Here is a 20,753-nt window from a genome sequence, read left to right as displayed (position 1 = left end):
CCTTTAAATTGCTTATTCCTCCCTGCAAAGAAATTGTATTGACCAATCACCTTTTTTCTTCCATCAATTTATGAAGACTGATACAGATGCATATGTCTCTTTCAGTGTAATAACACAGATTGTCACTGTATATTTGCCTTTCAGTTTTGTGTCACTGTCTCTTTAAGAAACCTAATCTGGTAGCTAAAATATTGATCTCCCTGTGGATGTGCGCTTATAGATTCCTGAGCAACTAGACAGAATAGATTACCAATCAATGCTAATCTGAGTGCAACCACTACAAAATAAAAAAACATAATATGGAAAACTGGAATCATGGTGCAAACCATTTGCAGTACGTCCCAGGGACAGCCCCACTGCTGTATCTTGTTTCCATTTATTAACCCTACAGGAAAGCTTTTGCTCTCGCTTGTAGTGTTCTTTCTTGTTACATTGGCAAAGTGAATGGCAAAGGGGGACCCTACAGGCAACAATTCCTGGGGACCGCCCCAAAGTCACCAGAAACCATAGTATTAATGTATTGTAGGCATTTTAATACAGCTGGCAGATATATAGGGGTTTCACATATGTAGCTGGTATGTCTGTGCATTCATCTTCCCCCCCCCCCAGTCCCAGAGTTTCAAGCTGCATTAAACAGTCATTTCCTCAAATGACCTGTAAGCTGCTAGTGGCATTGATACTCAATAACAATGTTTGTAACTGGAGCAATAAAACCTCCTTAATTGTCATTGTTTTTAAATTGTTGTCTGATTGGGGTACTAACATCTCGGTGAATACAACTGTGATGGGCTAAAACGTGACCGAGGTAACACTTACCTTCATCATTACCCCAGTGATTGGAGTGTAAGCTGCTTGGGACAGTAATAATTCCTTAGATGTCACTGTGAGGTTTTAGGGATGCTGAATGTTTACCCTTTATAATACATAGTGACTGGATAGAAGAATCTTTGTCCTTGTATCCCATTAGTAATTGTTGCACTTACCAGTGATTTATTCCTGGTGCTGGAACGCTGAAGATAAGCTACTGCAGCCTCATACATTTCCAAGGTGCGGTAAAAATAATGACAAGCACTGGTATTCTGTAGAAGTGCATGTGGGTTTATAGGTCCTTTACCATGAAGCTTACTTGCCAGGCACAGAGCCCTATTATTCTCCCTCAGATTGCAGTGTGTGCTGATGCTGGGCTGGCACTGACATCCGAAGCTGCTGCTACACTTTACATTTAGCAATGATCAACCTGAGTGAGTCCAAGGTCACTGGAACAGGAAACCCTAAGACGGATTCACACCGTCACCAGCAGCAGTGGCTCTAACAGCAGGTTGCGGGGGGCTGCAGCTTTTCATTCCTCGGTCAGTCCCCCTCCCAGAAGACTCATCAAGATGTGAGGTTGCTAGTGACACTTCCAAAGAGTGCCTGCTGCAGTCTGTCTGCTCCCCCTGTGCTCATCAGAGAGGTGCATGAGCTGAGGATGGTGCAGTGCTTTCTGGAGAGGTCCCTGCTGTTCAGGGCAGTGCTGCTATGGCTTGAGCTGTTGCAGGAGTCCCAGGCTGGCTGGAGCTGTGGGGATCTGTTGTGTGGCGACAAGGAGGGCTGCTGTGTGTTTGGGAATGTCAGCCACACAGAGATTAAATGCTGTAAACTGCCTTTCCACACTTTCCTAGACAATGTGGGCTGGTTTGTCAGGAAGCTGTCTGGGCTTCTCATATTGCTGGTTCTGTTTGCCATCGGCTACTTCTTGCAGAGGATGATTTGCCCCAGCCCTCGCAGGTACAGCCGGCAGCAACAGAGGGGTCAGGGCACTCCTGGGCTGCTGAATGAGACCAGCTCTCAAGACTCTCTCATAGACAGTGTCCGGCACTTGCCTGAGCATGAGCTTCACATCATTTCGTCTCCAATTTTCCTGCAGCTCCCAAGCTATGAGGAGGTCAAGTATTTGCCCACTTATGAGGAATCCATGCGACCCAACCAAGTCATCCTGCCTGTGTCACAGATACCTGCCCAGGCACTAGAGGATAACAGGCCAGGACCTTAACCCTCATACTGAAAATGTAACAGCTTTGGGTGAAACAATGACTTAAAATACAGCACTTCACCCTATTTGCTACCAGCCACTCCTGCCTTCCCTTCCTATCCTAATAACAATTCAGAGTCTGTTCCAGTACACCTCACTGACACGCAGTCTCTCCAGCCTCCATCTCTTTTCATCCTGCAGCCCTTCCCGGCATCACTGCCTGTCCTACAAACCACATTAATATTTGTCTCTTTTTCCATTAGCCGCTTTTGCATTTGAAGCATCAATGTTCTAATGTACTAAGCGCCAATGCCCTAATGTTTCTGTGGAGCACTGACTTCCATCTGTCACGGCTGCAATCAGTAGCAGCTTTTTCCACATTCTCTGTTCTGAAGGGAGAATTTCAGCAGCAATATTCAAGGACTTTCATCATTTATGTAGATCATTCGTGTTATTTCTTACTGTAGAGCATGTCTTTCCAAGCTAGAGCTGTGAGGGTATGCTGGGGGTTGCAGTAGTACAACAGCAAGAGAGATCTGTAGGTTGGCCAGCCATACCATGAAGAAGGGCAGTCTATTTCCCACGACTGGGTTAAAGCACAACTATCCTGCTGCCCTTAAATCTTTACTGCACCATGTTTAATTATCTTTGATTTCTCATTATGTTTTTAGCTCCCATAATTAATTCAATGCACTGCTAAATACCTTGCTTTATAGTGGTAAAGAATTGCCTTGTAAACCAAGAATTTCTAAATTGTCACCCACCGATGGGTAATGTAATAGTAGATGTCATTTGGACTTAACCCCCAACTGTACCATTCTTATAGAACTTTGCCTGCACTTCCCATAACTGGTTTGATGTTCAGGGATGAGTTTCTCCCCAAGTTCTCTTCCAACAACAACCAATGCTGTCATGAAGCAGAACTACTACAAACTACTACATAGCCTGTATTTTGACTTGGATGCCATGGTCAACTTTCCTTCATCTGAAATAATCCTTCATCAGGAGTAATGCATCTTGATCCTTTAACTGGGTAATCAATAAACTCCTAGATATCACTTGCAAGAAAACTCTGGGAATCAGATTCCGAGCTCTGGAAAGAAAAGCAATGAAATATCATACATCTCATTTACATCTTGTTTGGTATGTACAGATGCAGCCACTTTGGTTTGTCTGTTTGACACAGAATAACTAAACACAGATATCCCATTTATCTCATTTAACACAGAAAACTGTGTCACAACATCCCATCTAATTAAAGCATTCACCATTGTGAACAATGGTGCTTTGGTATGCTAATGAAAAGGTTAAATGCATTAAATGAGTTAAGATAACTTTAGATAACACAGTTTCTTCAATTAACTCTGAGTCATGACGCATTTAACTCACAAATCCAAGTGGCTTCATCTGTATAAGCATTTATCTCAAGTGCCTGAGAACAGGATTATTCTATCAGCTGAACACATTAACCACTTAACTGTTGTTCAGGCCAAGAGGAATCTAAAAGCTGAGGCCACTGTGCAAAGTTGAACGGCATTTAGGATGAGGCAGCTCCAAACGCACACTGTGACTTTGAGGCGGAAAACTCCTGCACCTTAAAGGGGACCCGTCACCCAAAAAAAGTATTCCATATCCTATTTTCTCATGTTAGTCAAGCAAAATGAACTTTAATTACATTGTAAAAATTATTTGAATCTTGTTTTCTTCTTGTGGACACTGTTATTAAGACAAGCCTTGTATCATCTCAGAATCTTGTTTGTGCATCAGAATGGGGGACCTGATGTCCATCCCCATGCCCTGGCTAAACAATTAAGTGGTTAAGAGAACTGGGGGAAAGTGGGGAGAGCAGTGAGATCTAGTAAGTGATGAATGGAAAGTGAAAGTAATTGCCTGCCCTGTCTCTATGCCTAAGGAATAGAGGAGGGGCAGATTTTTAAATGAGTTTACAACAGCTACAAACGCTTTAATAAAAAAAAAGAATTTGGATTTCATGTTTAATTTGAAAAGGACTTTTATTATACAGCTTTTTATGTCTGGGTGACAGGTCCACTTTAATTATAAGGGTCTTCTTTTTAACATGAATATCAAGCCATAGACATTGCCAGGTGCTTGACTAACAGCTGTGATCGACTTAGGATGAAAAACATGTCCCTACTTTATAAAAAAATGTCATTTTTATAAATTGTGTTACGGCTCTGTGTTTTTATTGGCACATTTTGGGTTTAGGGTACTACATAGGGGTCACCTATGAGGGCTACATGACTTTGGTGGATATTCACGGCAAGATAAAATAGAGATGAATTGCAGAAAAAATATTTCAGTTGAATGCCTTGTACATAGGCCTACAATGTTTATGGTTTACAATATTTTTAGATTTTTATTTTAATTGACTGTCAGAGCTGAAAACCTAGCAAGTTAAAAATGTATCATATTCTATTAAACTTAGGGTTTTACCAGTTTGGACTATTTTTACTGGACAAAATCTATTTACTGATGTAGTTTAGTGATGTCACACCTCTGGAATACTTTTACCATGCGGTTCAGGGATGTCCAAACTGAAACCACCAAACTGGGACTGCAGAGCCATTAGCAGAACACTAACTGGTGCAGTACAGGTTTATATATATATATTTGTGCGTATATATGTGTGTGGGTTCCCTCCCACATTCCAAAAATATTCAGGCAGGTTTATTGACTTCTGATAAAAATTGGCCCTGGTGGGTATGTGACTGTGATAGGGATCCTAGATAGTAAGCCCCACTGGGGTAGGGACTGATCAAAATGATGGACAGTCTCTGTAAAATGTAACTGTAAAATAAAGCATAATAATGCTGTAAGGCTTTATGCAAACTATAGTTATATTTCTGTAATTTGTCTGTAATAAAAGATTAAGGTTTTCTGAATGCACTTGAGGCAAGGGGAGATAATATAGCAGCCGTATCCCCAGCCGCCCTTTATAACTGACATGCTATAAATTGCCATCATTTTGTCCCTGTTGCCCTGAATTTCAAGGTGCACAGATAAGGCAAGTCATAGACTACGGTTGCCACCTGTTTGGTTTTGACCCTGAACAGTTTGGTTTTTGTAAGGCCTGTTCAGGTCTGAACTTTCTGTTCGGTTTTCAACCTTATGAATCTGGCCAATACTGTACATGAAAAGCATTTAAATACTAAGATACTCAACTTTCTTATTATTACAGGTACAAAAAAAAGCAAATCAATCAAAAATCAGAATGTTTTTTTCTAAATTAGCATTGCTGTATTTCAGAGCTTCCTGGATAACTGATTTCTGTATAAAAGATCTCATACCTGTAATTAAAGGATTGGGCTTAATCATCAAGCAGAATATAGATAGAGATAGGGGTGCCACCTGTGTGGTTTTGAACTGGGCATTAACACTTTAAACCATTGTGAAAACTGGACAGAAATCCAGCCAGCTGCATCTAAGTGATGCAATAACCTTGCCCTGATGTCATAACTCTGCCAACATCATTGTGCCCACCTCTGATGTCATCATGCCTGTTCCTACATCACTCCCCCACCCCCAATGTTATCTGCCCCGCCCCCATGTTCAGGTTTAGCCATCAACAAAGGTGGCAACCCTATCATAGACCATAATGAGGCTTTGTTTTGAAGGACAAACTGGTACATAAATAGACTGAATTCTGGAAAGAAAGTGGGGCTTTGCAGATATAAGTATAAAACAAGAAATGTGTCTGTGTTGCCTTTAACAAGAATTACAATGTAGTAGAATTATGTGGCAAAGTGTAAGTGTATAAAACAAGAGTGGGAGCTGCCATACTATATAACATGACTACAGCATTCTCCTTAAATGCACAAATTAATCGGATTATGGATGCTGCAGCTGCAGTTGTGACAGCACCTTTAAAATAATTTTAAACCCATCACTGCCACTTACAGTGCAAATGAATTTATCAAATTTGCATTACATCCTGGATTCAGCTGAATCTGATCTTTTCCAGCATTTTCTTTGCCAGGCAACTTTGGAAAATGAAGTACCAGGTTTGTTTTCCTATCAGCGATCTACTTATTGACGGTGGAAAAACATACTGGAGATTGTTCACTAGTAGTGCAGATTAAAAAGTGGGTGACAAATCTCTCCATGTGCCATTAGTAGGGATGGGCGAATTTGACCCGTTTCGCCAAAAATTTGCTGACGTCCATTAAAGTCTATGGGCGTCAATTTTTTTTTTAATGCACGTCTTTTTTTTTTTTGATGCATTTCCGTGGCAAAACAAGGCGAAATAATTCAATTCAATTCAATTGTCGTTTCTGATTCAGTTCAGGATTTAGCCGAATCCTTTTTTACAGTTTTGGGATTTGGCCGAATCTCAAAACCATGGAGTCTGTGCATCCCTACATGAACAACGATTTAAATTGAATAATTAACAAATCCTATGCTGCCATTTTGTTCACTCTTCTCTGATATTTTTATTTCAATGCACCAAAACTATAAATGAGCTTTTTAGAGTTTGTTCTTTAGCAACTTGCCTATTATTTCGGTCCTTGTGTTTGTCTCTCTGCTGGAATGCAGATCAGCAGCAGTGATTCCAGATAAAAACAGGTATTATAATTAGCTAAATGGCAAGGAAAGATTGTAGTCTGGTGCGCTTTGTGCATCTTAATTATAGATCTGCGGCTGATCTGTTTCAGAGTATAATAGAGCTGATTCACTTGTTACTGATATAGAATGTTGATTATAAATATAAGGAATATTGTATCCAGCAGTGTAAGTTATAAGGCTACAGTTTGAGAGTAAAGTACTATACAGTAAAGCTGTGCCAGACAATGTGGGCTAGCTTTGGTTCAGATTCCGAAGTTCAGTAACATGACAAAAAGCAGAATGATGGACTGACAGGACAGGGGAGTAGGAGGTCGTCAGACTAAGTAGCCGAGGCAATGGGTGAACAGCAAATTTCTATAATGCAAATAATGCAAGAGCACTAACAATTTGGGCTAAGCCTTTCTTTTTGTTTTAGTCTGTATCAGTTTTTGCTGCCTTGTTCTCTGAAGAGCTGAAGACGGTGAATAACTTTTTAATCGTTGTTTGTCCAGGATCTGCAGATATTTTCCCATCTGAGACAGGAGAAGGCAAATAAAGTAAACTGAAAAAGGCAGTTTGTTTTATTTTTTTTAAAAAGATTGTCTGGCTTCATAAAGGAAGTTTGCTCAGTACAGATACACGTCTGCTGCTGCTTTAGCATTCTAAGAGAAGGGCCTGTCCTCTGTATTATTTTATATAGAACACCAAGTTTTTTTTTTATGACCCCCAGGGACTAAAACAGTGGTACAGAATGTTCTCTCATAATAGTTTACAGGGAAAAAAGGGAAAATGGTATCTATATTATTTATTACAGTGAGTTTCAATCATATACTATTCTCAGTCAAATATAATTACCACTTTGGGTTCCCCCTTTTAAGGTCAGTTTATTGCTACTCAAATGTCAAGTAACATTGTTTCCTGTTTTTGTCAGCAGCAGAAGCAAGTTCCTAAAGCTGTACATCAACGGCCGATGCAACCCTCACTCCAAACAAAAATTGTAATCCTGTCCGATCAATATCTGGCTGATTTTGGACCAGATATCGGTTGGGGAGGCCTGTTGGCAAGCCCCATGCCAGGATCGGAACTAGGGGTAGGCACTAGAGGCATCTGCCTAGGGCGCAAAGATGTGGGGGCGCTGGGCAGGTACCTGTTCAAATGTTTTCTGCCTACCCCTAGTCTGGCTTGTTTGCTCCCCTGCTGCTCGATTCCCTCCTCTCCTCCGTCCGTCACTCCCCTCCCTCCAATCTCCCCCTACAATGCATGAGCACTTACTTGTGCGCGAGCTCCCATGGCGGTGGGTGGGGGTAGCCGACCAGGTTCCTAGGCCGCCCTTTTGGCTTGGCCCGGCTCTGTCCCATACACAGGCCAATAAACTGCCGAATCTGCCAGTTTTTATTGGCTCCTGTATGGACACCTTAAGTTAGCCAATTCAAAGACATAACATAAAGTTATTTCTGCCACAGTTAATGCACTGTGCTTAGGATAACCCAGGGGCATAACGACAGCGGAAGCAGACCCTGTGGCTGTAGGGGGGGGGCAGGAGGTATAGGGGCTTCATGAGATCCAATTTCAATAAATATTGGTAAAACAGGTCAACCTCTACACATTTTGGTGCCTGAAAAATAATTTGCTGTGGCGCCCAGTAATATCGAGTTAAATAAGCACTGTGATTGGCTATTTGGTAGCCCCTATATGGATTGTCTGTTTGACAGTACAACTGGTTGTTATACAACCAAAACTTGCCTCCAAGCCAGGAACTTAAAAATAAGCACCTGCTTTGAGGCAACTGGGAGCAACATCCAAGGGGTTGATGAGTAAGTTGTTGTTCAAGGTTGGAGATCACTGCCCTAGGGAATATATACTTGACCATGAGCAATGAACACGTTTTCAGCAGAACAAGATACAAACAAAGATGTCAACTGTTTATGATGCTTACTATTCTAACTAAACCAGATGTAAAAACTGCACTGCCTTGACACTTCCATGTAGTGCAAAGACATTATTCAGGTCCTCATTAGTAAGCATAGCAAACGACTGTTAATAAAATAGTGGAAAATGTCCTAGGTCACAAACATGTCAGTAATCTCCAGGCATATAAAAATAAAGGAGTCAGAATACGGACATGCTCCCAAAGAAAATACTTGAAACAATGCAAAACAATATTACAGGTATTTATATGAAAAAAAAAGGACCTTTTATGCTCTTGAAAATGACACACCGTTTAATCCTGAAAAAAATAAAATGCAACTCAAAAGAAGCAATATAAAGACTTGTTTTATTCATAACAATAGTTTTAAAATGTGCAAAATATACTTTACATTATAAATATGAAATGATGTGCATTTAACAATAGAAAATAATTTATACATAAAAAGATACACTATTAAAGGTATTTATTTAATTGATCAAAACAGTCATTGAACATAGACAATAACACAGTCCAATCATAAACTGGTCTCCAGAATAAAAAGCTGTATCTAAACACAAAAGAACTAAAGGTAATGTAGAATGCAGGCCTAGGCTCATTAGGGATTTATGGAGACACTGCTTCTCATCGTGGTACCAATTGAACCAGCAGATGCTCTCTCTCTTTCTTTAAGGAGTTCCATCTCAATTTTGGCATTTATTTTCTCCCAGTCTACTTGGACCTGTGAAAACAGCAAAACGGGAAGTATATCGTTCAACAAAAGATGTATTCAGATTCAGCAAATTCCTAAATTACAAGACAAAGTATGGGATAGAGCATGAATCCCTCCGATGCCTCTACAATGAGATTTCTGGTTTTGGAATACAAGTTTCTTTTATGACACATGTATTCAAATATAATTGACATGGTATACATTGCAGGGCATTTAGGGAAGTATCAAATGTAACGTGGCTACACGGAGATTAAAATCAGGGGTTTGACATTATTAGGAGACGCTTCACTCAAAAAGGTTTCCATTTTGAATCCTTATGATGCTATGTACAGCCAGCATCAGACAAGGGTCTCCTGGGCCTACCACGGCTGCAATCTGAAGGGCCCGCGACTTGAGGCCCTCCAGTGTCCGCCTTTCCCTCCCCTGCGTCCGTCTCCCCAGCGTCCGTCTTTGCCTCCACCACGTCCGTCTCCCCTCCCCAGAATCCGTCTCCCCTCCCCAGCATCCATCTCCCCCTCTCCAGTGTCCCCCTCCCCCTCCCGTGCAACAATGTACCCCAAATACCCCCTTTGTCAGCACCATCCACAGGGACTGGTCTGGGCAGAAGGGACTCATAAAATCCGGGGCCCACCAGGTTTTCTCCCGGTATTCCGACGGCCTAGTCTTACCCTATGTACATAACAAATCATTCTTTTGTACCAACTACAATAATTCTAAATGAAGCATCTTCTACCATTTTGCAACATATCTATGCCAAGAAACAAATATTTCTCACAAGAGGTGAGAATTTAAAAGAAACAGTACTGGAGCCTGCCAGAAAATACATTACATGGCAACTAAAGACAAAATGTAGTAAAAAAAAAAAACAAAAAACAGTTAGCAATAGTAAGGTTGTGAGTTGCATTAACAAAGTCAATAGGCAGCCATTAGTGAACAAAACATACATTTAATGGCCTAATCAATGTATGGAAAAAAAATTGCATACGGTATAGGGCATGAAAACAAAGCAGTGTTCTTAGTACAGCGGAGACTGCCAGAGTGGGGCTTGGTTAGTAGGAACAATATTAGCAGAGGCCTTACATAATATCATCAAATGATCACAGTAATTAGGTTATAATACACAAGAGCCATGAGCCAGTGCTTAGTGATGTAATTTCCATCACATGACTCACTGTGTATTAAAATAATACACTTCCCTGATCTGTATAAAAGTTCATGTAACTCCTTATATTTTATTTTACAGGGGGAGGGGTACATCATTTTTTTTATCAGATTCTTTTTCAAGTTACAAAAAAAAGCAATAATAGGTAAAGGAAAAAGAATAAAGGAAAAAGATTGGCACTCCATTTAGTTATATCCTAGGTATTCCATTTGGTATACATTACACACTTGGACATTATTATACTTTATACATCTGACAACCATTTGTCCCAGATTTCTCCAAATTTGCCTGGACAGCCTCGTGCAATATAGGCAAGTTTTTGACCTGGGAGACTGCCATTCACCAATTTCTTCCAAAATGCCTGCGTTTGGGCTTCCACGGCCTTCCGGGTCATTAGTATGGCTTTTTTTGCTTAGTGCAAGAGCTGTAACAAGCACAGTCGTTCATTTGACTTTAATGTTAGTCCCTCCAAGTGGCCCAATGGGCAAAAAGCAGGAGTCTATATGGTCGGCAGGCCTATATTGGAACCCATAACCCTTAAAACCTCAGTCCAAAAGTGCTGTATTTTGGGGGCAATCCCAAAAGACGTGAAGGTAAGTGCCAGAGTCCTGATTGCATTTCATACAGATATTCGGGCACCCTGGGTAGATCTGTGCCAGTCTACGTGGAGTCAAATAGACCCTATTGAGAAATTTGGTATAAATAGATCTGTCCCGTACTGCAATGCAAGTGGTATTTGGTCTAATATGTCTTTCCAGGCACCTTCCTCTATGTGGGGAAGATCATGGGACCACTTCAAGCAAATGGTTTTAATTGAATCAAAACTATCCTGAAGTAATATGTGGTAAAACCAGCTTAGCACTTTAGAGAGTACTGGTCTGTGGAGATATTTCTCCAGGGTAGATGTAGTGGGGGGGGGGGGTACATAATTGACTATATAATATGCAAGGTGAATTAAGAGCAGGGTTGAAAGCCTACAGTTTAAAGTATCAATTGACTGAATGACTGGAAAAAAAGCTATTTATCAGGAACTTTACCATATACCCACACACACAGTTTTTTTTTTTCAGTTCTCTATTTACTTGTACGGCATAGAATTGTTAATGGCATACTTGCCACTATTTTTATTCTTTGATAACTACTACAGTGAAACTCAATTTTACATCCCTGATTTTAAGTTTTCCCTCATTTTACATTGTTGTTTTGTGGTCTCACCTATATATTATGCATAATATATTTCCCTGATTTTACATTTTCCTGGGTTTTACACCCTTTTACAATGGGTGTTCTACTGTATTCATAAACTATTTTGATGACTAATCCTAAAGACATTAGAGAGTTGTCAGCATTCCCTCTGCTGAACTCGACCAAATTCTACAATTTGAAATATAGATTTTCTCTACACAGATTCTTTAGTCAACTGACCACGTCTTACATGACACACATGCTTGGCCACTATTGACTATTTCAGTCATTTGGGATTCAGATTTTGATTAAAAAGACAAAGTTCAATAGGTAACACTAAACACAGGACAATGGTTGTCAGTCAAAAACAAATAATTTGAGCAGCCAAATTGCTTCATGCATAGCCTGCTAAAAAGAAGTATGAAATGTAGACCTTTTCATATGTTTTCCAGCATTTTAATTCAGTGAGATTTGAAACTTCACTGTGATATATTTTGTATATATTTCAAGTTACTTGATCCATCATAAGTCAAATGCTGTACTTCCCCATTATTAAGTCGCAGGAAAAACATTCAGAAAAAAAGTAGGGTTGCCAGCTTTTTCTTATTCAAACTCTCTAGAAAATTCCGTGTAATATGAGAGTTTTGCATGAGGTTTTAAAAAGGTAAGATGGCAATTCCAATCACAGAGTATTTTTGTATTAATTAATTACATAAATGACTAGGAATGGTAAAGGGGAGTAGCAAATGTTTTTCACAGTTTCCTTTGAGACTAAAAAAGTGAGGAGGAAGAATTAAGACAATGAATTACCTGGAAACCTGTGTTCCGTAAAGTTTTGAATTACAGAAAGGCTGTGTGCCATAGGCTACATTTTATCCAAATAATTACATTTTTTTTTTTTCATACCTGTACCATCTAACTAAGTAATGGCTGCTGACTGGCATTTTAGGGCACACATATTGTTTGTGACTCCACACACCCAGTATTTGTTGGCGTGAGGTCTTGGCTCTGTTTAGGTGAGTCTAGATCAATGTTCCCTCTAAACTGCGTTCTAGTGCCTGCACATGCAAATTTTGAGGCCAGCGTACACAACAAATTATAAAAACACAAAATTTTGTATTTATTCTGACCTGCAGACACAGTTTTTAAAAATGCTCACACAAGTTTAAAAATATTTTTTTGCACATGCAGCCAAGAAGGAATTAGAGGGATTATTGCTTATTATGGCATTAACATAGTGAAACTGAAAAAAAAGGCCTTCTCCAAACTTCTGACGCAAAAAAGGTAAGAAGAAGTTGTAATATGCTGTAAAGTAAGTTGGACGGGGGGGCCCATCAGGGCTGCCACCTAAACAGTCCCCACTTATCCCTGGGTCCCCCTCTTCAGTTGTGGGGCCCTGCATACATCGGCATTTCACCCCCCCATGCATAACTTTCCGTATGATTTGTCAGTTGGAGTTGCAATCAGGAAGTGGTAAGAGAGAGTGCCAATAGTTTGGCAGAAGGTGTGGGGTGGTGGGTACCACCAGGTTTTTCTCAGTGTTGTGCCGGCCTAGTCTGACCCTGGTGTTAAGATTTATTTTTAATGGAACCTGCATCAAATTCTAAAGATGTAGTCTACAACTGAAGTAGACTATTACTCCTCCAAACTTTACAGTGGTAGTTTATCCTTGCATAATGGCAGGATTTTTGCATGGCACTGAACAAGATGATGCTTTTGCATACCATGATGACCCATATTGCTATGGTGTCAATAAAACTATTTTCTGCTGAAGTTGCTTCCAGAGATGGTACATGCTCATTACATGCTTCAGCACTCAGCAATCAATTTCTGTAATTATGTGTGGTCCACCACATTATGACTGGGCAGTTTTTGTTCTGGGACAACACAGCTGACCAGAATCAGCTCCAGCACGGAGCTTTAGTATGACCTAGGTTTGAAGCTATAGATAAGGTGAATGTGTTCTTAATTGTATGCCTGTGTCAGCAAGGTTATAGGCATCTTGTTTGAGTGAATAAATGCATGGTTGATGGGACCACTAGACACTTGATTTGCCGAGTCTTCTGCAATCACTCTCTGTAGCATTAAAAGGTTGCAAGCAGTGAGGCATATAATCAGTGCAAATCAAACTTAGCCAAGTTGGGGTGAAGGATGTTGTGGTAAAGATAGCCAGATAATATTAAAAAGTAGCATAGTATAAAAAATGTGGACTGTACAACTACATTTAATAATCATCAGAGAAGTGGCATGTTGATGCCATTGCTTAGGTTGCACTAACATTGTGTGGCTAAGGAGACTACCAGCCATAAACCATACTAAACAGGCCAGTTATTGACTGAACAAATCAAATGTATTTTTAAAGAGAATCTGTTGTGATGCTTGATAAAACACTGGCATTGCACAATACAAAAAAAAAATTGAAATGCATCACAGAACCAAATAAAAACATTATGGTAGAACCCCGAGATTCTACGTTTCGCAGATAAACCGTTAAATCTGGGGGAAAGAAAGATGCCACTTGCCTTTATGGTACCCCAGAAAAACAGCATAAATTTTGGTAAACATCCAGGTATTTTCATGCTGAAGCTTTGTATTACATAGTTGTTTGAATCCAGAGTAATGTGACAAATCTTACCATGGTGCACCACCCTAAAAGATAATAAAAACCACCCTCTCAATCCAGACCTGGCTTCAACTGCACTTTTATGTTGATCAAAGAGAAGAAGACCCAAAGCCGTGTGAGATGTTTTCTGCCAACTCCGCTGTACAACGATACAATAAAAGAGACACACTGGGGGTGTAGGGAGGGAGGCGGACTGTTGTTTCTCCTTTAAAGGGGTTTTTCAACTTCCAAAACTTTTTTCAGTTCAGTTTCTTTCAGAATTACCAGAAATAAAGACCTTTTTTTCAATTACTTTCAACTTTCTATTTGTGACCGTTTTTCTAATATTGAAGTTTAATTTTTCTTATGCTTTTCTGAAGCAACTCTGGGAGGGGGGTCACCGACTGTAAACTGTTCTTAATTGATACATTAGTTTCATTAGTACATTATCTTTGTCCCTGAGTTTCATTCAAGGCAGCTGCTAAAATTAATACAATAGTTATAATATTCCACAGATTGTTGAGCAGTTTGTCAACCAATGTAACAACTTGTAACAGTTCAGAATCTGCCCCGGGATCACTCAGTTGCCAGACTGGAACACCAGAGACAGGAAAATTAAACTTTAACCTTCAATTCTGCAAAAAATTGACATGGAAAGCAATTGTAAAAATGTCTGAAAACAGCTTAACTGGAAAAGGTGTTTACAAGGTGAAAATATCCATTAGCCAAAGGGTTACTATAAAATAAATGTATTGTATTTGGCCTTTTTAAGAAAAAAGGTTTTGTCGAACTGCTCTTACATCACCAATCGTTCCTTCAGTGTCTCCTACAATGGAGTAGCATCTTCTCCCCTACCTCTTTCTGTTGGAGTTCCCCAAGGCTCTGTCCTGGGACCATTACTATTCTCCCTCTATACTTCCTCCCTTGGCAAATTAATAAATTCTTATGGTTTCCACTACCACCTCTATGCTGACGATACTCAGATCTATCTCTCATCTCCTGATCTCAACCCAGAACTCCTAACTCGCGTCTCCTCCTGCCTGTCCGCTATCTCTACCTGGATGTCACAACGCTACCTTAAATTAAACCTCTCTAAAACTGAAATGGTTCTCTTTCCTCCAACTAACACCAGTAGCATCCCCGAAGTATCCATCATAGTTAACAATTCCACTATCACCCCCTCTCCCCAGGCCCGGTGCCTTGGGGTTATCCTAGATTCTGCCCTGTCATTCACTCCTCATATCCAGTCACTTATTAAATCTTGTCACTTCCACCTAAGGAACATATCCAAAATACGATCATTTATCACCCAAGACGCTGCCAAAATTCTTATTCACTCTCTCATCATATCGCGTCTAGACTACTGTAACTCTCTTTTAATTGGCCTCCCCCTCCAGAGACTGTCACCTCTCCAGTCCATAATGAACACTGCTGCGAGGCTCATACACCTCAGCAACCGCTCCTCCTCTGCCTCGCCATTCTGTCAATCCCTGCACTGGCTTCCGTTACCTTTCAGAATCAAATTCAAATTAATGACACTGACTTTCAAAGCACTTCATAACTCTGCCCCACCCTACATCTCTAAACTCATCTCTATATACTCACCCACTCGCTTACTACGCTCCTCTACTGACCTGCTACTCAACTCTTCTCTCATTACCTCCTCACATGCTCGCATTCAAGACTTTGCAAGGGCTGCACCCCTCCTCTGGAACGCTCTCCCACGGTCTGTCCGACTTTCTCCCAACCTTTCTACTTTCAAGAAATCTCTGAAAACGCACTTCTTTCGAGAAGCCTACCCTCACTCTGCTTAACTACCAAACGCAATACCACATTTCTCACCCACTTAATTCGATCTTGCCCACTCCCACACCTTGTGTATTACTCCCTTCCCTTTAGACTGTATGCCTATGCATAGGGCCTTCCTCACCTTTTTGTACCTGTATTGATTGTGATGTTTGTTACTCCATATATTCTATGTATGTAATTCATGTGATGTAGTTGTATAATCACATTTACTTTACAGTGCTACGCAATATGTTGGCGCTATATAAATACATGTTAATAATAATAATAATAATAATAATAATAACTGCTCAAATCTATGCTACATCATTTAAGGAGTTTGTAACTGTATAGCACTTAGCTTTTAGTTAGGCATTGGCCCCAATGATCTTCCCTGGAAAAGCCAAGCCCTTCATCCACTGGCAGCAACTTACCATTATAGAGTATCCCTATGCCACAATTGAGCAAGCCTTATGATTCTTGGGGTTTGCTTTCTACACTGTAATAAGTGTATAACAGCTGCCAGAAATTATAACTGATTTGATCACTGCAGTTTTTTCTTTGGAAAATCACAGTGCCATTTCCCTTACACATTCTTGCTGAATCACTGAATCCTGTGATTTGTGCCACTTAAAATATATGTATGCATTTTAAAAGGACTTTGAAGGGCATTTCATTCTACCATTGTACTCTACACATATCCATCAGCAGACTACTTACACCCTCCGCATACTGCAGAAATCTCTTGTTGGTTTCTTTCTTGCTGAAGTTATCCAGATACTTTTGTCGATATGCCAAAACAGTATCGACGTGGGTTTTGTGTTTCACTGCTAACTCTAATGCCCTGGAAAAAAAAAACACGCAAATGCAATATAAGCAAAGAAACAAAATGCTTCCAAGATACATTATATTTATTAAATCAAAGTTCATTTTTTGACTATAGATAATAATAGAATGTCAAATATAATTATTATACTTGTCCCCAACATAAGCATTCAAACAGATCCATGCTATTTAACTAAGAATTTGGTAAATAATGTATGTGTGTATGTATAATTTTATTTGTATAGTGCTACTTGAAAGCAAAGCACAGCAGAAATCTCTGAGAGAAGGGTTGGTTAATAAATTTGATAGAATTTGGAGGCATGATGGGAGGCAGTAAATTATATGTCTAGAATAATTATCATATATGCATTGAGTTCTTTATACATTTGCTTATTCTGGCAATTGTCAAGGTGTTGCTAGAACAGGGAACATGCAAACAGTTTGGTGCATCTCGATCATCATAGTTGAGACATTTACAGACTGAGATTTGCTTGAGCATAGTCAAATAACAGCAAGAAAAAATACAAATGGATGGTTCAGGTTTGTTCTTATCTTTCTTTGTAACTTCAGGAAGGTGGAAAAGGAAAAGTGTCTCTGTATTGACGTAGAAACATGTCAGTTCCAACATCAACACTGTATGCATTATTACAAGTAACCTTGTATCTTATTACATGCAAAAAAGGCAAAAAAACATCAGTCCCACAAAATATCTAATACGCCAGAACAAACATGGCATTGGATCTCAGCCATCCCCTTCTTGCGGTGATCAGAATATTTACAGAAGGTCCTGCTGTCCCGCAAATGTGCTGATTGAAACAGAGACAGGTAATCCCTTCCCCTCAGTTCGACCTCTGGATTTAGCCATAAGCAAACTTTAGCCTGATGGGGGGTGGGAGTCATCTAACCAAGGCATTCTCTTATGTCCTCTGGAAAGATGTATTGTTGAATAACCATGCATAGCATTTAATTTGTCCTCCCCTTATATATTAATATATAAGTAATTATCACTGCTCATAAAACGCTTCTGTATCAATGTAGACAAACTCAGCTTGGTCAGCCTATTTCTCATAACTGAGATCTTCTTTTCCATTTGTTTACAGCGTTGCCCTTCTCTGACCTTCACTATTTCCATGATGTCCAGTACTTCATAAATATTACAATTTAATAGTTGTATTGCTTCAAATGTGTTAGTCAATAACCATCTCCATTTAAAACTATTTTTGGCAGTCTTTTTAGTTTGGGAGTCCCCTTTGCTCAGGATAGAATTTTCTAGTTAGCAAGTAAGGAGCATAGTGTACCTTTTGTACTGAGCTGCTGGTGGCTTTTCGCCATAATTTGAGTTAGAGAAGCAGAGGTTCTGAACATCTGTTTGTTTATTTAATATTGTACAAAACATACAACAGTGAAGTGCTTAGTCCATTCATGGGTAAATATGAAGATCCTCTTTCCCAAGCATTACTGAATATCAGATAAATAGTATTTTAAAGGGATACTGTCATGGGAAAAAATGTTTTTTTTCAGAACACATCAGTTAATAGAATTCTGCACTGAAATCCTTTTCTGAAAAGAGCAAACAGATTTTTTATATTTAATTTTGAAATCTAACATGGGGCTAGACATATGGTCAGTTTCCCAGCTGCCCCTAGTCATGTGACATATGCTCTTATAAACTTCAGTCACCCTTTACTACTGTACTGCAAGTTGATGTGATATTAGCCCCCTTTCTTTCCTCCCCTCAGCAGCCTAACAACAGAACAATGGGAAGGTAACCAGATAACAGCTCCCTAACACAAGATGATAGATCTAACAACAGCACTCAATAGCAAAATCCAGGTCTCACTGTGACACATTCAGTTACATTGAGTAGGAGAAACAACAGCCTGCCAGAAAGCAATTCCATCCTAAAGTGATGGCTCTTTCTGAATTTAGATGACCAGGCAAAATGACCTGAGATGGCTGCCTACACACCAATAGTACAACTCAAAGAAATAAACTGACTGGTTCAGGAATGACATTTTATATGGTAGAATGAATTATTTGCAGTGTAAACAATGTAATTTAGAAATAAAAACTACATCATAAAAATCATGACAGAATCCCTTTAATGATAAAGCATCTCACTATATTTTGGATAGGTATAATTTAGTTGCATATATTAAATACTACAATATCTGTTTATAAGCAGTGACTGCTGTTCTAGTTAGTTATCGTCCGTTACCTGTCCCAGTTGTAAGAGTCAATGTTCAGCTGGATGGCTTGGTAAATAAGACCAGCTTGTAGTAGCACAGCTTCTTGAATGCTCCCGCTGAGCAACTGGATGTTAGCCAATCTCGACTCCTTTGATGGTAGGTCTTTTATGGAATTGATGTACTGAACTTTATCAAGCTGCAAAAAAAATAAAGGACACTGCAGAAAACAAAAACGCTTATCCACATAAGACAGGTATTAAGGGAGTAATTATGCACTTTCCATACATTGCCAATTGCTGCATATGCTGCTTGTGCTGTTGTCAACTCTTTACTTCCAATGGCCATGGCAGCTAGACAAGACCACATGGTTTGCTCCTAAAAGTGTTGAAGCAGAAAGAAAAGAAGCATCCTGTCAGTAAAGTTTCAGATAAACAGTACAGAGTTGCAGAAGGCCTCCAAGGAAGGAACAAAAACATTTTTTTTAGATTTTGATATTTTCCAAAACAAAAAAAACCCCACATAGAAATACAACATAGAAAGGGGAACAAACATAAAGGGGGAGAATAAGGGAGGGAAGGAGAATTGGACTTAGTATTCTGCATTGACATGTTCTTTATATATCAACACTGATTTGGTTTATGTCAAAAGCTCCACATAATTAAAATGTTATCCCATGCATAAGAATAGCAAAGTCTGATTGCTTGTTTCCTCCTGCTCCAATGTGATTTTATATGTAACAGCTAAAATTTCTTAATTGTACTCCCCTGTATTGTTCAGGGACAACTACATTATATTCAGACTGATTCATTATGAAAAAAGTAATATTATTAACTGGGGAGTGGGGTTTGGAAGAAATTCCAGCTCTTTCTTAACTGATGCTCATTGACTCCTTGTTACACTGGGTGCTCTTGACTGGGAGACACTGAGGAGCATCTATATAGACATAAATGTTCAAATGATAAAACTTGACTTTTAAAAGCATTGTCAAGATGAATCAATTATAACCAGAGGTTTAACTTAATACTTTGTGTCAGTTCAGTTGTTTTCAGATAGCTCACCAGGCTTTTTCATTTAATACCTATTTGGGTTTTTCTAATGTAGTGTAAAATTTATTTTTTCACCTTATGCAGCTCTGGGGGGTGGGGTCTCTAACTTCATTAAAGTCAGCTGTTAAAATTGATATAATAGTTGCTAATATTCCACAGAGAAATGTATCAACTAAATGTTGCAAAATTTCAGTTCAGACTCTGCAGTCAAAAATAAAAAATAAAAAGCAATAGAAAAAAAATGCATTTGGAAGGTGAACAACCCCTTTAAAGGAGAACTAAAGCTTAACTAAAGAAGTAGGGCAGAAATGTTGCACATTATATTTTTGGCTTCTGTACCAGCCCAAGGCAACCTCAGCCCTTTAGCAGTAAAGATCTGTGTCTCCAAAGATGCCCCAGTAGCTCCCCAACTTTTCTGCTGATTCACTGCACATGCTCTGTGCTGCTGTCACTTACTGAGCTTAGGGACCAACTCACAATATACAGTACACATAGAGTATAAATTCACTATATAAGGCTGATTAGTAATTTATACAGATAATAACTACATGACAGCTCAGAAACCAGTGCAAGTAGCATCAGGATTTATTAATCAGCCTTGTAGCATCAGCTTATATACAGGCATCAGTTTAGATCCAGGCCAAGCAGTATTGGAGCCCAAGATACTACGATTTGGCCTGGCCCCCTGCCTGTCGGCTGCCTCATTTGCACACCCCAACATCACACTCGCGGCATCACCTCACCAC

General features: G+C 39.5%; 2 protein-coding genes across 3 annotated transcripts in view; one reads left to right on the top strand and one right to left on the bottom strand.

The window, feature by feature from the left end:
* The first annotated feature begins 1,114 nt into the window (after nt 1–1,114).
* On the top strand, nt 1,115–2,663 carry c3orf80.L (chromosome 3 open reading frame 80 L homeolog). The gene has a single exon (XM_018262455.2). It carries the CDS (start codon nt 1,469–1,471, stop codon nt 2,030–2,032), a length of 564 nt encoding a protein of 187 aa, XP_018117944.1. The 5' UTR covers nt 1,115–1,468; the 3' UTR covers nt 2,033–2,663.
* Nucleotides 2,664–8,832: 6,169 nt separating this feature from the next.
* Nucleotides 8,833–20,753, bottom strand: part of ift80.L (intraflagellar transport 80 L homeolog) — a 71,242-nt gene continuing 59,321 nt past the window's right edge. For both annotated transcript variants that reach the window (XM_018263749.2, XM_018263748.2), the window contains 4 exons: nt 19,247–19,336; nt 18,991–19,157; nt 16,668–16,791; nt 8,833–9,222 (listed from right to left, as the gene is read on the bottom strand). In XM_018263749.2, coding sequence (XP_018119238.1) covers nt 9,100–9,222; nt 16,668–16,791; nt 18,991–19,157; nt 19,247–19,336 — 504 coding nt within the window. In that variant the 3' untranslated portion in view covers nt 8,833–9,099. The remainder of the gene's footprint in view (nt 9,223–16,667; nt 16,792–18,990; nt 19,158–19,246; nt 19,337–20,753) is intronic.

The sequence above is a fragment of the Xenopus laevis genome, chromosome 5L, assembly GCF_017654675.1.
Source record: "Xenopus laevis strain J_2021 chromosome 5L, Xenopus_laevis_v10.1, whole genome shotgun sequence".
Taxonomy (NCBI): Eukaryota; Metazoa; Chordata; class Amphibia; order Anura; family Pipidae; genus Xenopus; species Xenopus laevis.
The sequence above is the reverse complement of the archived record's forward strand: the minus strand, read 5'-3'. Positions and strand labels throughout refer to the sequence as shown.

Coding starts and splice junctions, on each gene's coding strand:
- c3orf80.L (XM_018262455.2), top strand. CDS start 1,469: ATGGTGCAGTGCTTTCTGGAGAGGTCCCTGCTGTTCAGGGCAGTGCTG.